The sequence below is a fragment of the Saccopteryx leptura genome, chromosome 13, assembly GCF_036850995.1.
Source record: "Saccopteryx leptura isolate mSacLep1 chromosome 13, mSacLep1_pri_phased_curated, whole genome shotgun sequence".
Classification (NCBI taxonomy): domain Eukaryota; kingdom Metazoa; phylum Chordata; class Mammalia; order Chiroptera; family Emballonuridae; genus Saccopteryx; species Saccopteryx leptura.
In genome coordinates, this window is record NC_089515.1 from 29,067,043 (window position 1) to 29,081,065 (window position 14,023).

At 57.0% G+C, this 14,023-nt stretch overlaps 1 protein-coding gene across 3 annotated transcripts in view; it reads left to right on the top strand.

The window, feature by feature from the left end:
- Nucleotides 1-12,963, top strand: part of HPS1 (HPS1 biogenesis of lysosomal organelles complex 3 subunit 1) — a 32,766-nt gene extending 19,803 nt beyond the window's left edge. For 2 of the 3 annotated variants that reach the window (XM_066355751.1, XM_066355752.1), the window contains exons 9-20: nt 90-185; nt 274-349; nt 2,329-2,384; nt 3,874-4,041; nt 4,126-4,305; nt 6,394-6,455; nt 6,946-7,080; nt 7,171-7,235; nt 8,334-8,479; nt 10,480-10,593; nt 11,730-11,812; nt 12,256-12,947. In XM_066355751.1, coding sequence (XP_066211848.1) covers nt 90-185; nt 274-349; nt 2,329-2,384; nt 3,874-4,041; nt 4,126-4,305; nt 6,394-6,455; nt 6,946-7,080; nt 7,171-7,235; nt 8,334-8,479; nt 10,480-10,593; nt 11,730-11,812; nt 12,256-12,418 — 1,344 coding nt within the window. In that variant the 3' untranslated portion in view covers nt 12,419-12,947. Of the gene's footprint in view, nt 1-89; nt 186-273; nt 350-2,328; nt 2,385-3,873; nt 4,042-4,125; nt 4,306-6,393; nt 6,456-6,945; nt 7,081-7,170; nt 7,236-8,333; nt 8,480-10,479; nt 10,594-11,729; nt 11,813-12,255 lie in introns of all 3 variants that reach the window. The other variant, XM_066355753.1, reaches the window with a different exon arrangement.
- The last annotated feature ends 1,060 nt before the right edge of the window (nt 12,964-14,023 follow it).

Below are 14,023 nucleotides of genomic sequence, written 5' to 3' on the forward strand. Positions count from 1 at the left end.
GGGCCATGCTGTGGATGCTGGGAGATGAAGGACCAGGAGGTCGAAGCTGGTCAGACATGCCCTAACCATGGTCTCCTGTGCCTTCGCAGCCTTCCCCACCGAGGCGGTGGAGCAGCCAGAACATCCCCCTGCAGCAAGCCTGGAGCCCTCCTCCTTCCAGCCACACCCGGAGTTCTGCAGGGACTGTACGTGCCGCGCTGCGTCCCCACGGGGAGGGGAGGGGAGGGGCCCAGGGCTGCGCCCTCTGCCCAAGCTGCCCCCCTCTCCCCCCAGGAGACAGACAGCTTCTCCCTTCCTGAGGAGTACTTCACCCCAGCTGCTTCCCCCGGGGAGCAGAGCTCAGGCTCAGGTGAGACCTGGGAGTGGGGGGAAGGGCGGGGGAGGGAGACAGATGCCGAGCAGCCGCTCTGGGGAGTCTGCCTTAGGGTTCAGTAGACCCCTGCCTTGTACGGGCCAGGCACAGACACCCAGATTTCTAGGGTACCGGACACCGTCTGCGGCGACCCTCTGTCTACCCTGCCAGCTCCAGCTTGAATTCAAGGACTTAGGCCACTCAACTGATTGCTACACCTTTATATAACAAGTTGATTTCATTTAAAAATTCATCTCTCATGTGTTTTCTCTGCCTTTCTTTTTTGTAATAAGTAATCAGGTAATCAAAATGAAGTAGTAATCATATGATTTCAAATACAGTGATTTCAAATATAAATATTCAATCTCTATAGTTTATACCTTACCTGATTTTTCAAAGAATGTGGGTAAACAACAAAAATAAACAAAGCATTTGAAATGCTATTAACAAAACAAGAAAGACAACATTGCTTAAAGACATAGAGGAGCCAAACTCTAGACTATTGTCATCACTGTGAGTGGGCGTCACATTTATTTCTGAAGTCTGGGGAAAGGGACCGCTGACATCATCTAATAGAGGAAAAAAGGCCAGGGCTTCAGAAGGAAAGACTTGGCAGGGGCTGAGTTTTTAAAGAAATATACACTATCGCTTCCTTTGACCGGTGGTTCTCAACCCCGCTGGACCGCGTAACGGCCTGGGCAGCTTTGGCCAGACCATTTAAACTGTAGTCCCAGGGCCGGAGTCCAGATGTGAGTACTTCTAGAAGTTTCCCTGTAAGGCCAACGAGCCTCAGGTGAGAACAGTGCCGTGCAGATTTAGGTTAGAGCAGTGGTTCTTGCCCCTGGCTGCACAGTGGGCTCCCTGGGGATCTTTCAGAACCGCTAGAGCTGGGCCGGTGCCAGAGATTCTGACTGGGCTGGCCTGGGGTGTGGCCTTGGCATCAGGATCTTTAAAAGGTCTCGTGCGCAACCACACGGAAAAGCCACTGGGTGAGAAATTCTTAACTTGAGGTCCTTCGGTGGGCTGCGAGGAGCCTGGGCCCCCTGGGGTCATGTGCCAATTCATTTATGCTTGTACGTTTCTCTGAGACCAGGGTTCCTAGCTGTTCTCGGAGCTTCTCCGTGAGCCAGAAACAGGTTGAGGAGCACTGTCTGGGGTGACTGCTTAAGCTCCCGTTTCTTGTCACTGCTCCCTTCCCTCATTCATCACAGTCCTCCTCCTCACCCTTTTCTCACAGTGGGCATTTTTTTATGCCTCGGAGCTGTAAATAATGCCATTCCACTGTGCACAGAACTCACAGCTTACAAATGGCTTGAGTCTCGTTCCTCCGTTTGTAAATCAGGTGTTTGAGACATAAGAACAGACTTTCCCCAGAGAAACATGGTTATAAATGGTAGTTATTTGCAATAAACCATGAGAGAACACTTATTACAAACATATAACATCCCCAACATTTAAAGAGTTCAGTAGGCTTTTGTAAGCTAAACTAGGAAGGGAAATCTAGCTCAATTCCCAGCACGTAGTAGGTGCTCAGTAAAAGTTTGCTGACTGTCTAAACAACCGGGAAAATGTAGCCTGTGTGCTGCTTCCTGGTGAAAAGGCACCGTGACAGCCAGGTGGGGCCCGCAGGAGTAAAACGGCAGAAACAAGGGGAGGATTGGGCAGAGCGGGGAGCTGAGGAGCATGACCCCACACTGCCAGCCACATCCTCAGGTGCCCGCTCCCAGCACCAGGCTCTGGGGGAGCTTCTCTCTCCAGCCCAGGCTGCTTTCGCCCTGGAACTGCAGAGTGTGCCCGTACTTGCCAGCTTGGGGTAGACGGGGCGACCAGCACTGCTCCAGCCCATACTGAGTGCTGTGAGGAGACGGGGCGGGGCCATCTCTGCTCCACCCTCCCGCTCTGCCATGTTCCTGGGCCACGATTTATATATATTTCCCAATCATTTATGTTGTTACTTTCTTACCTGTGGCCTGCAGGTAGCACCGTCTGGCTGGACGAGGGAACCCCACCCACCGATGCTTCCCTGGTCCAGGTGAGTTTTTCCTGGGGGAGGGGAGCCTGTGCCAGAGCACCAGCTCCTCTGAGACGCTGCAGGGCTCGCTGGGGGCTGAGCACCTCCTGCCACCTCCGGGGCTGGCAGCGCAGGGGCCGGGGTGCGAGGTGTACAGGGTGACCTCAACCTCAACTCCCAAGAAATCCCTACTCTTCTCACTGGTCATGGGAATGAAAGCCCAACTTAATTGTTAATGTTTTTTTAAAATAAAAATGTAAATGAATTCATTGTGGAAAAATGGGGAATACAAAAGTAAAGTATAGAAAAGGAACAAAAATTTCCCTCTAGTGTGTGTGTGTGTGTGTGTGTGTGTGTGTGTAGACACATCCATATACTCCATCTATATTTTTTCTTTTACCAAATCTGAGTCCTCATGTATTTTTTTTTTTTTGTATTTTTCTGAAGTTGGAAACGGGGAGGCAGTCAGACTCCCGCACGCCCCTGACCAGGATCCACCCGGCACGCCCACCAGGGGGCGATGCTCTGCCCATCTGGGGCGTCGCTCTGTTGCGATCAGAGCCACTCTAGCGCCTGAGGCAGAGGCCACAGAGCCATCCTCAGCGCCCAGGCCATCTTTTGCTACAGTGGAGCCTTGGCTGCGGGAGGGGAAGAGAGAGACAGAGAGGAAGGAGGGAGGAGGGGTGGAGAAGCAGATGGGTGCTTCTCCTGTGTGCCCTGGCCGGAAATCGAACCTGGGACTCCTGCACGCCAGGCCAACGCTCTACCACTGAGCCAACCGTCAGGGCTTCCTCATGTATTTTATTGCACTTGGTTCCTTAAGCATGTTCCCATTTACTGGGCGCTCTTCAGTGTGTGGCTGACGGCTGTTCAGGAGGCCATTGCAGTTGTGTTGTTACCTGCTTAGCAAATCCCCAGAGCAGCTAGGACAGCATTTTGCTGTTATCGTAGAACTGCAGAGACATCCTTACAGAGACGTCTTGTTGGCATCTCTAATGAATTCCTTAATTCTCTGCTTTTGCCCACTAGAGGCTTTCTTAGTCACTGCCTGTGTGAGGCTGGAGGCTTGCTCATTTTGTCATTATGTGTCGTTTTATTTCTCAGGTCCCCCCACTGGAATGGCTGTCATGCTGTTGACATGACATGTTATTTAACTTGAATGCCTTCATCTATGTGACGACCTGGGGAGGGAGCCTCCACCTCGCTCCACCCCTGTCTGTTTTTCCTGCCTTTTCTGTTTCTTTGTTACCACCCATGGCCCTGCTTGGCATCCAGTCCTGACCCTGGGAACTGCCCAGGAGAAGCTGCCAGCGAGGCAGCGCTGCAGACTGGAGCCACCAGGACAGTGTCAGCAGAGTGCAGGGAGTGAGAGCTGGGACTTCTGGGAGCTGAAATGTTTGCTCCCTGTGGTTCAGCGAGGGTGGGAATGGGCAGCCGTGGGTGATCCAGTGGGGAGAGGAGGCCAGGCGGGGGCCCCAGCCCTCCCGCAACGGCTCCTCTTCCTCCACAGATAGCTGAAGACACACTCCAGACGCTGATCCCTGGCTTCCCAGCCCCCTCCTGCCCCAGGAGGATTTTCCTGGACGCCAGTATAAAAGAGAACTACTGCCCCATGGTGCCCCACACCATGTACTGCCTGCCCCTGTGGCCGGGCATCAACATGGTGCTCCTGACCAAGGTACGAGCGCCCCCACCTGCCCCAGCGACGCTGCGGCCGGGACGGCTTCCCCACGCTGCCCGTCCCTGCCTCTGCTTCTTCTAGAGCCCCAGCGCGCCCCTGGCCCTGGTCCTGTACCAGCTGCTGGACGGCTTTTCCCTCCTGGAGAAGAAGCTGAAGGAGGGGCAGGAGGCCCGGAGCTCCCTGCGGTCCCAGCCGCTCCTGGTAGACCTCCGCCAGAGGATGGACAAGTTTGTCAAGAACCACAGGGGGCAGCAGATTCAGGTGAGGCCAGCATCCTCAGTGCGCCCGCCTGGGGAGAGGAGGTAGCGGCCGGGCCTGCTCAGTCTGCACTGGCGAGGGGCCCATGCTCCAGGCCCACACTCCGGGCCCGCCTCTGCCTGCAGCTGTGTGGTCCGTTTCCCGGTGAGGAAACTGTAACACAACCTAAAACGACATGACATTTGCAGAACATTTTTGTGTAAATTTGGCAGGACAGATTATAATTCCCATTTTTTAAAGGAGGGAACTAGGACTTAGATCACGACTCGGCCAGGGTTCCTTGGGCGAACGGAGCCTGACTCTGGGACTCAGTAAAAGCCATGGTCGGTCCTGACATCCTCACAGCATGGCAGGTCTCCCAGAGGCCACTGCTCCCCTAAAGGGCTTGGCAGCCAGGAGACAAGGGACAGTGCAGAGGGGCAGTGTGTAGGCAGTAGGAACGGCACAGGGTAGTTGGAGCCTACAGAAGTAACCGTAGATTGCTTGGGGTATGCAGCAGGTTTGGGTCTGCGTGAGGAGCGAGTGAGGTGCACGGTGGGGCCGCAGTGCGTGTTGGCCTGAAAGTGGGTACAAGGCCGGAGGGGCCTGAGCTAGCCGGAAGTCCCAGACAGGACCGACCCGGAGTCTCCGCTCCAGCAGCCGGAAGTCCCAGACAGGACAGACCCAGAGTCTCCGCTCCAGCAGCCGGAAGCCCCAGACAGGACAGACCCAGAGTCTCCGCTCCAGCAGCCGGAAGCCCCAGACAGGACCGACCCGGAGTCTCCGCTCCAGCAGCCGGAAGCCCCAGACAGGACAGACCCAGAGTCTCCGCTCCAGCAGCCGGAAGCCCCAGACAGGACAGACCCAGAGTCTCCGCTCCAGCAGCCGGAAGCCCCAGACAGGACAGACCCAGAGTCTCCGCTCCAGCAGCCCCAGACAGGGCAGACCCAGAGTCTCCGCTCCAGCAGCCGGAAGCCCCAGACAGGGCAGACCCAGAGTCTCCGCTCCAGCAGCCGGAAGTCCCAGACAGGACAGACCCAGAGTCTCCGCTCCAGCAGCCGGAAGTCCCAGACAGGGCAGACCCAGAGTCTCCGCTCCAGCAGCCGGAAGCCCCAGACAGGACAGACCCAGAGTCTCCGCTCCAGCAGCCGGAAGCCCCAGACAGGACAGACCCAGAGTCTCCGCTCCAGCAGCCGGAAGCCCCAGACAGGACAGACCCAGAGTCTCCGCTCCAGCAGCCGGAAGCCCCAGACAGGACAGACCCAGAGTCTCCGCTCCAGCAGCCGGAAGTCCCAGACAGGACAGACCCAGAGTCTCCGCTCCAGCAGCCGGAAGTCCCAGACAGGACAGACCCAGAGTCTCCGCTCCAGCAGCCGGAAGCCCCAGACAGGACAGACCCAGAGTCTCCGCTCCAGCAGCCGGAAGTCCCAGACAGGACAGACCCGGAGTCTCCGCTCCAGCAGCCGGAAGCCCCAGACAGGACCGACCTGGAGTCTCCGCTCCAGCAGCCGGAAGCCCCAGACAGGACCGACCCGGATTCTCCGCTCCAGCAGCCGGAAGCCCCAGACAGGACAGACCCGGAGTCTCCGCTCCAGCAGCCGGAAGCCCCAGACAGGACAGACCCGGAGTCTCCGCTCCAGCAGCCAGAAGTCCCAGACAGGACAGACCCGGAGTCTCCGCTCCAGCAGCACGGCTCAGTGTTCAGGCCACTGCAATGGCGTCGTGTTAGGAGATGCAGAGTTCCTTTTTCAGGGGACTGCCCAGGGCTCCACCTCATTGCCCAGTGCCTGCCCTGTGCCCACCCTCCCTTGAGTCACTCACCTGTCACTCTGATAGCATTAGTGTACCTGTTCGTGCCAGCCAGGCAGTGAGCCTGGTACTTGGCCCACAGAAACTTTTTAAGTAAACCCCTGCTATGTGACTAGGACGTGGTGTGCAGCAGGTGCAGAGAGCTGGGGCACCCGCCAGAGACCCCCAGCATGGCTGTGCAGGGACACGTGTGCTGCGCCTGAGGAAGCCCTCAGGAGGCGCCCTCTCAGAGCCTGGCGTCGTCGGGAGGCCTCCCTGGGGGAGCGCCGTCAGGAGGCTGACCTGTGTCCTGTCCTCCCGCAGAGCACCTGGCTGGAGTTCAAGACCAAGGCCTTCTCCAGAAGTGAACCTGGATCGTCCCAGGAGTGAGTGATGGGTTCTGAGGACCAAGGGGCGGGAGGGGGGAGTTTGGACAGAGGGGCTGTTGCCAAGAGGGAGAGAATGTTCAGGAAGGCATTTCTGAGGGGAGAAGGGTCCTGGGAGAGTGGGGCCCAGCCCACAGGTGCTGCAGGGAAGTTGGGAAGCAGAGATGCTAGGAGCTGCGGAGCAGGGCTGTGAGGACCCGACACCGGGACAGGCTGGCCGCCTGCAGCAGCTCCAGCAGAGTCAGGGCCCCTCCCACGTCACTGCCCGGTTCCTGGTAAACGAACCAGGGACTGGATGAAACCCCATGAACTTCATCGCAAGTGCATGGAGCACTGCTCTGGGGCAGAACTGGGAAGCGCCTTCTGGGTCGTGGGGGTGAGGTGCACTTCGTCAGCTGTCAGTCATCGGTGCGGTCGGGTCTGGTTGGTCGGGTCAGGTCGGGTGGGCGTGCTGGGCCCTTCCCGCCTGACGCGCTCCCCTGGCGCCCAGGCTGCTGCAGGGGTGCAGGAAGGTGAAGCGGCAGCTCTGCGCCATCTACCGCCTGAGCTTCCTGAGCACGGCGCCGGGCCAGGGAGGCCCGCAGCTGCCCCAGCACCTGCAGGACCAGGTCCAGATGCTCATGCAGTAAGTGTGGTCCGGCCCCTGCAGGCCAGGGTGGGTGGGGCTGGGCACGCCCCCCCACTGCCGGCTTCCCGCTTCCCTGCTTTCCCGCAGAGAGAAGCTGATGGACTGGAAGGACTTTCTGTTGGTGAAGAGCAGGAGGAACGTCACCATGGTGTCATATCCTGAGGTCTCAGCCCTGAGCCAGCCCAGGAGAGCCCTTATGTTTGCCTGTCCTCCCCCTGCCCAGTCTGAGGACAGGATGTCGGACGGGCAGTGAAGAGTGCCCAGGCCAGGCAGCGGTTCCCTTGGTTTTGATAAAGGCAGCCAGGGGCCCCTTGCCCAGTGACCTCTACCCCTCAGCTGCTTTACTCTGAGCCACAGCAGTAGGAAGTGTCCTGTCTGTAGGACCACGCCAAGGCTGGAATTGCTGAAGTCCTGGTGCCCCTAAGTTACTGCGTAAAAGCCTTAGGATTCAATTATGTCAGTGTTGTGCAGCCGGCAAAGTGGCGAAGGGCGTTCTGTGAGGGGCGAGGTCCCGGGGACGGTGGTTTGAGAGCCGTGTCCTCCTCCTTAGTGGTCAAGTTCACAGCAGAGCATGAAGGCTCTGAGAAGGCCTGCACGAACGTTTATCCCTGTTGTAAAACCATGTCCAAGACTTATCAGACCCTTTTATTATGAAACACTGGTTTCATTGAACACTCTAGAACTTTGCCTATATTAAAATCTCTAAAGGGTCTTGTCTCCAGTCCCCTGACACTTCTGTCTTCAGTGTGCAGGTGAAAGGGGTGACAGCCACCAGCCCCTGCCCTTCCCTGGGTGTCTGTTCCCTACCTTCCCGCCTCCTGAGCGTAGAGAGGAGCACAGTTGCAGTGAGGTGCGCAGGCTGGAGGTGGGTCGGCTAGGCTCACTCGTTACCTGTGTGGCTGTCTTCTCCACCAGCCTCACGTGTGCACAATTTTAACTCATCCCTCGTGAAAATCATAAAAGGTGAATATACGCTGTTCCTGTTGCGTCCAGACCTCCCCGTGTTAAATGTGCTAGTGTCAGGGGTCCCTTGTACTTGCACCTGAGGACTTCTTGGGTTGGGAGTGCGGGGTCAAGAGAGATCTTGGAGAGGGGTCCTGGGGGTTGGCTGCAATGTTAGCCTGCAGGGGGCGGGGGGCACGGCGGACCTGGCCTGAACTCCACTGCTTAGCCTTGTAGAAACTCAGGTCAGAGACAGAGAAGCACCCTCCCTGGTTCCTGGTTTACAAGCACCTTAACTCACACCTTAACCTACCTGGAAGACTTCCCAGGCTTGGTGCATTTCATCTACGTGGACCGCACGACCGGCCAGATGGTGGCCCCTTCTCTCAGCAGCAGTGAAAGGACGTCATCGGAGCTGGGCAAGGGGCCCCTGGCTGCCTTTATCAAAACCAAGGTAACCGCTGCCTGGCCTGGGCACCCTTCACTGCCTGCCACAGGCCGTGCTGCCAGGCCCTGCCTGGGCAGGACAGTGCCCTGCTCTGGCTCCCAGAGGCTCTGGCGCACCTGCCTTAACCCCTGCGGTTCCTCTGTCAGTGTCTGTGCCCAGCTCTGTAGGCACCTAAGAATAGCAACTTGTCTCTGTCAGCCCAGGGCCCTGACCAGCACTGGGGCCACGTGGACCTCGGTCACTGCCAGGGGGCCTTCCTGGGTATGTGCTGATGTCCTGGATTAACAGAGACTGGTCAGTGAGGTCAGAGGAAGAAATGGCCAGAGCCTACCACAATGCCTGGCATGAGCAAATGCCCAATATGTATTTGTCGAATTAAACAAAAAAGAAAGAGAAAGCACAGGTTAATCGGTTTAACTATCAGAACAAAGAACTCAGTGATTTCTACTAAGGACACATTCATTCTCTGGGATTCTTTTATTTGCTTTAACTGACTCTTCTTCATGGCAAACATATTTTGGGTCGCCAGGAGGGAAGACCCTCTGCCACTCTCTGAACTATATGCATACACACAGGGACACACACGCTTTTGTATCTGAATAAAGTGTCATAATGGTTAAAATGAGATGATGACAGAGGGCCCGTGTTGGAAACCGAGCTCTGGCTCTCGATAGCTGTGTGGCTGGGGTGTTACCTGGTCGAAGTTCAGTTCCCTCATCTGTGAAAGAGGACGTAACATTGGCCGCATGGAGTCACTGCAGAGATGACAGATGCGTGCAGCAGTGCAGTTTATTCAGCACCGTGTGGGGCGCAACGCAGAGATAGAATTTAGTGAGTATTTACTGGTACCTTCATCGTCGTCGTCATCTCCATCTCCGTTCTGCTCTCCAGGACAGCGAGCGCGGTTCTCTTGGCACCTTCCTCCCTTTGTCGTAGTTGAGCTTTTCTGTCTACGCAGTTGTGTTTACCACCTTTTCACTTCATAGCGGGTACATTTCCTCACATTGTTAATTCTTTATAAACATGATTTTTAACAGCTCCGCAATAGTCCATCATGTGAATGTAGCATAATTTACTTAGCCATTTCCCTGGTGTTGAACATGGAGCTAGTTTCCAGGCTTTCTCTGTTATAAATAATTCCACAGCGTACACCTGTGCGCATCCGTCTCTGTCCTCATCTCTGATTATTTTCTCACCATAGATTCCCAGAAATGGAATTACTGAGTCAAATGGGAGGAATGTTTTTGAGGTTATTGATACACATTGTCAAATTGCTTCCCTGAAATCATAGCAAGCCCATGTATCGGTTTGCCGTTTGAATTAGACATTACACCGCGGTCAGGTTTGAAGTGAACCCACTTAGGCTTTTGGAGAGAGGGCTCAGCGGGCCTTTTCCAGCCCTGGGAGCGGAGCCGTGGAGCTGAGTCCCTGCCTTCCCCCAGGCAGTTTACAGTCTGTGTCAGAAAGTCCTTGAATTAGGCGAGAGAACAGCTGTGGGCAGAGGGGATCTGGGTCACTAGTGCTCGGCACCGTTTCCTCCGGACCCTGCTGAGCCGAGCTTGGACTTAACCCCTGGAGCAGAGGACGTGCCTGGATCAGGGTGTGCTACACGTTCACACACCTTCCCAGCACCTCCCAGGCCTAGAACCCGTGTCAAAGGGAAGTTCCCATCACTGAAGGGGCCCGAGACGGCAGGAGGAGTTTCCAGGTGGCCACCCCGTCATCTCCTACTGCGGCAGTTAACATTGTCCGTGGCTAGTTTCTGGTCTGAACGACGAGTTGACTGATTCATAGCTCGTATGCACAATGAGTTATACGAAGTGTTTTTACATATGCGTTATCTTCATGGTGACTGTGGGGATAGTCCACCCATCCATCCAGCGTGGGTTTGGTGTTGAGCTCCCACTCTGAGCCAAGGCTGTGCCTGGGCATGGAGGGCGAAGGGGAGCAGGAGAGGCCCCGGCCTTGCAGGAGCTCCCCCGAGCTGGGCCCTCCTCTCCCCCCAGGTCTGGTCTCTGATCCGGCAGGCGCACAGGTACCTGCAGAAGGGCTACACCACGCTGCTGTTCCAGGAGGGGGACTTCTACTGCTCCTACTTCCTGTGGTTCCAGAATGAGACGGTGGGTGTGGCTCTCCTTTCCTGTAACGCTTGGATTCCTTTCTGGTGGATTGTGTTCAGTCTGTCTCTTCATCTGTTCTTGTCCCTGGTGGAGCTGGCAGATGAGTGAAACAGGCTGGGACCCAGAACTCTGAGGTCCCATTTTTACACCGGCTCTGACCCTCCCAACCAGCTGTCTGAAACGCTCGTGCCACACTGTTCAGGCAGCGTTCGGGTAACGTGTGAACAGGGGCGCAGGCCTGTGTGAGAAGGGCTGCTCAGACCACGGGCTTCCTCAGTGGTCCTCCTCAAGTCCACTGCACCGATAAAGCGTTGACATGGGTGTTCCCACTGTCGAGGTGGGGAAACTGAGGCTCGAGCAATTAACCAGCCTGCCCGAGGTGAAGCTGACAGTGTGGCCAGGCATCTTGCCTCCCGGGCCCGTCTCTAAACCTCACTGTTATTGCAGTGCATATGGCCTGGGAACTCCTGTCCTTTCTGTCCTCGGAACTTCTCAATATGTGTGTGACCTTGACTTCAGTTTCTAGAGGAAGACAGGCTTTGTGTGCTTGGCTGGCTCCACGGGGTGATGGGCTCAAGCAGAAGAGTGGGGAGGCAGACCAGCTGTGAGGTCTGGCTGCACCTGTGCCTTCCTGAGTAGCACCTGACACTGCCGGGCCCACCCTCACAGCGACAGGCAGGCCCACAGGCCCACGTGCACTTTCTGAGGCACCATGACCGGGCCTGGCACACAGCGGGTGCCCGTGGGTCTCGAGTCCCTTCCCCTCCAGCTCCTACCCTGGAATTCCCGGTGTTTTCGAACAGATGTGGGCCTTATGGTAATGCTTTACTCTTCATGACACCGGCTCACCCTCCCAGTGGCCCTGCTGAACATGGTGACCTGGGTCCACTCATTGATAGGGATGAGCACTCCATAGTGCTCGGAACTTTTTGTGCATTATCTGATGTTCATCGGGATTATTGTTATTCCCACTTCACAGATGAGAAAACAAGGTAAAAAGAGGCCCACAGGTTTTCCCAGCACCAAGCACTCACCCGGCGGGGTTGAGCCAGGCTCTGACCTGTGTGTCTGACCCACAGTGTTCTTCCCACCGCACCCACCGCCTCCCCAGTCAAGAGCCTCTTCTCCTTCCTCAGGGGTACAAGCTCCAGATAATCGACGTGCCTGTCCTTTCCGATGACTCGGCTCCCGTGGGCATGCTGGGAGGAGACTACTACAGGTGCTGCCGCGTCGGAAGGCTTGGGGCTGTGGGTGCACAGGTGTTGGGTGATAAGTGACAGCGGCCCCATAGGGGACAGCTCCTTATCCAGGATGCCCCCCAGGAACCTAGGAACCCTTGATAGATGCCCCTTGCGTCCCGGCCCAGCATCCGGTGAGAAGGTGCACGGGGAGCATGTTGGGGTTTCTGCCCATCTTGCTGTTGGCAGCGTGTGCAGGTGTCGTCTCCGGGGCCCCGAGCTCCCCACTGGCTGTGGCGCCTTAGCTAGAACGCAGCCCTCAGCAGGCCCCGCACAGGGCTCAGGACAGAGGGATGACCACGGAAGCCTGGGGCCGGGAAGGCCTCGGGGGCCCTGGCCCGGTGCTGGGGACTGGGGAGACGGTGCCTGCACAGTGCCGGGGGGAGCGCCGTCTGCTGAGTCCAGTCCCCCTTTCCTCCCACAGGAAGCTCCTGCGCTACTACAGCAAGGGCCACCCCGCTGAGGCCGTCAGGTGCCATGAGCTGCTGGCCCTCCACCTGTCAGTCATCCCCACAGACGTGCTGGTGCAGCAGGCGGGCGAGCTGGCCCGGCGCCTGTGGGAGGCCTCCCGCGTGCCCCTGCTCTAGGCGCCCAGTTCCCCCGCCCCCGCCCGCTTGCAGGAGCCTCCTGTCCCTGGCTGCCACCTGAGGATGGGACAGTCCCCAGGAGAGCCCCAGAATCTCTTTTTTTCCCCTTTGTTTATTTCTGTTCCCTCCCATAGGATTTCTTAAAGATAGTTCACCCGGAGTTGCCTCCACTCCAGGCAGCGACCAAAGCCCCGGGTTCTTCTTTCTGGGGGCGCAGGGAGGCCAGGAGCTTGCTCTGGTCTCCATAAGCAGCCGTGGCTGTGAGTGGGGTGCCGGGCAGTCCCTCTTCCAGAGCTGCCTCCATCTGTCCCCAGGAGACGGCAGATGTCCCCGCGCTGGCCGAGCCTCGGGAAGTCGTCTTCCTGCCCAGTGAAAGGTGCTCCGTGGGCTGGATGTGAATTCCAGCTCCGCCGCTTCCTCTCTGGCTCTGGGCGGTTTCCTGAACTACACCTCCTTCCCAGGGCGACTTTGAGGGCCTCAATAAATGCTGGTTACGGTCACTGAAATTGTCCACAACACACCTGGGCGCCTGACTCTTCTTGGTGCCTAGAAGCCCGGGCAAGTCCTGGCCTGGTGCCCCACGTGGTTCTCGACTCCTGCCCTCGCTCCAACCCAGGGATACACGTGCTCCAGCCGTGGACCCCGGGCTTTGAGTTTTGTAAAAGCTCCCGGCTCATCCTGGTGTGCCCAGGATTGAGAACTGCCACCCGAGGGGTGCCACCTCCAACCCCGAAGCTCTCCCCCCAGGAGGGACACGAGCACAAGAGACCATTGGAGCACTGGATCTGGGGAAAAGCAACGTGGCAGAAGTCAGCACCCAGCACAGCACAGCCCTGAGCTCGTCCATGACACACAGACAGCAGCTGGGCCCTCTGCGCCTGCGTCTGCAGTCTGGAGCCAAAATCCAGGCCAACAAGACTGACCTTTCAGGTTAAGGGGCCAGCCTGGGGGCACTAGGTGCTAACAGAACTAGGACCATGCCTCAGGCCAGTGTCCTCAGAAGGTGGCAGTGAGGGACAAGGCGCGAGAGGTAATGGGAATTGCATTCCTCCTCAATATCATGATTTAATGGACAGAAATTTAAAACATAGATTGTGGAAAATACAGAAGAGCACAAAGGGGAAACTAAGTCAGGAAGCCGCACCCACTCTAGGTCCTTGCTTCTGTCACCTAATATTTCCCCTAAGTTTTAGCAGGTGCATGGTATGACAGGCTCGGTCCAGTCAGTCCCCTGAGTCTGTTCTGACACCAGGTGGGCGTCCTGAGTGGGCTTTAGCAAAGCTTCTCAGGCAGGGCAAACGTTCCATGATGTTTGCAGTGGGCTCTGAGAGGGGAAGGGTCCTGGGGACACCCCCTTACTCAGAAGCACTTTCTAAACGTAGTCTCCCAATTTTGAGATGAATTTCTAACCAGGGTTTCTAGAACCAACGTCAGAGCAACCAACCCCTGGCTGCATTTTTCCTGCAAAGGGCGCAGCCTGCTAACTAAGGAGCGGAGAACAAAGGGGCTCCTGATTCAGAGCAGGCCAGAGGGTAGCAAGAAGGCGCGATATTTACGTCGTGATCTTTAATCCCTGAGGGTTCCTGGGAAAGATGCCAAAAGGCA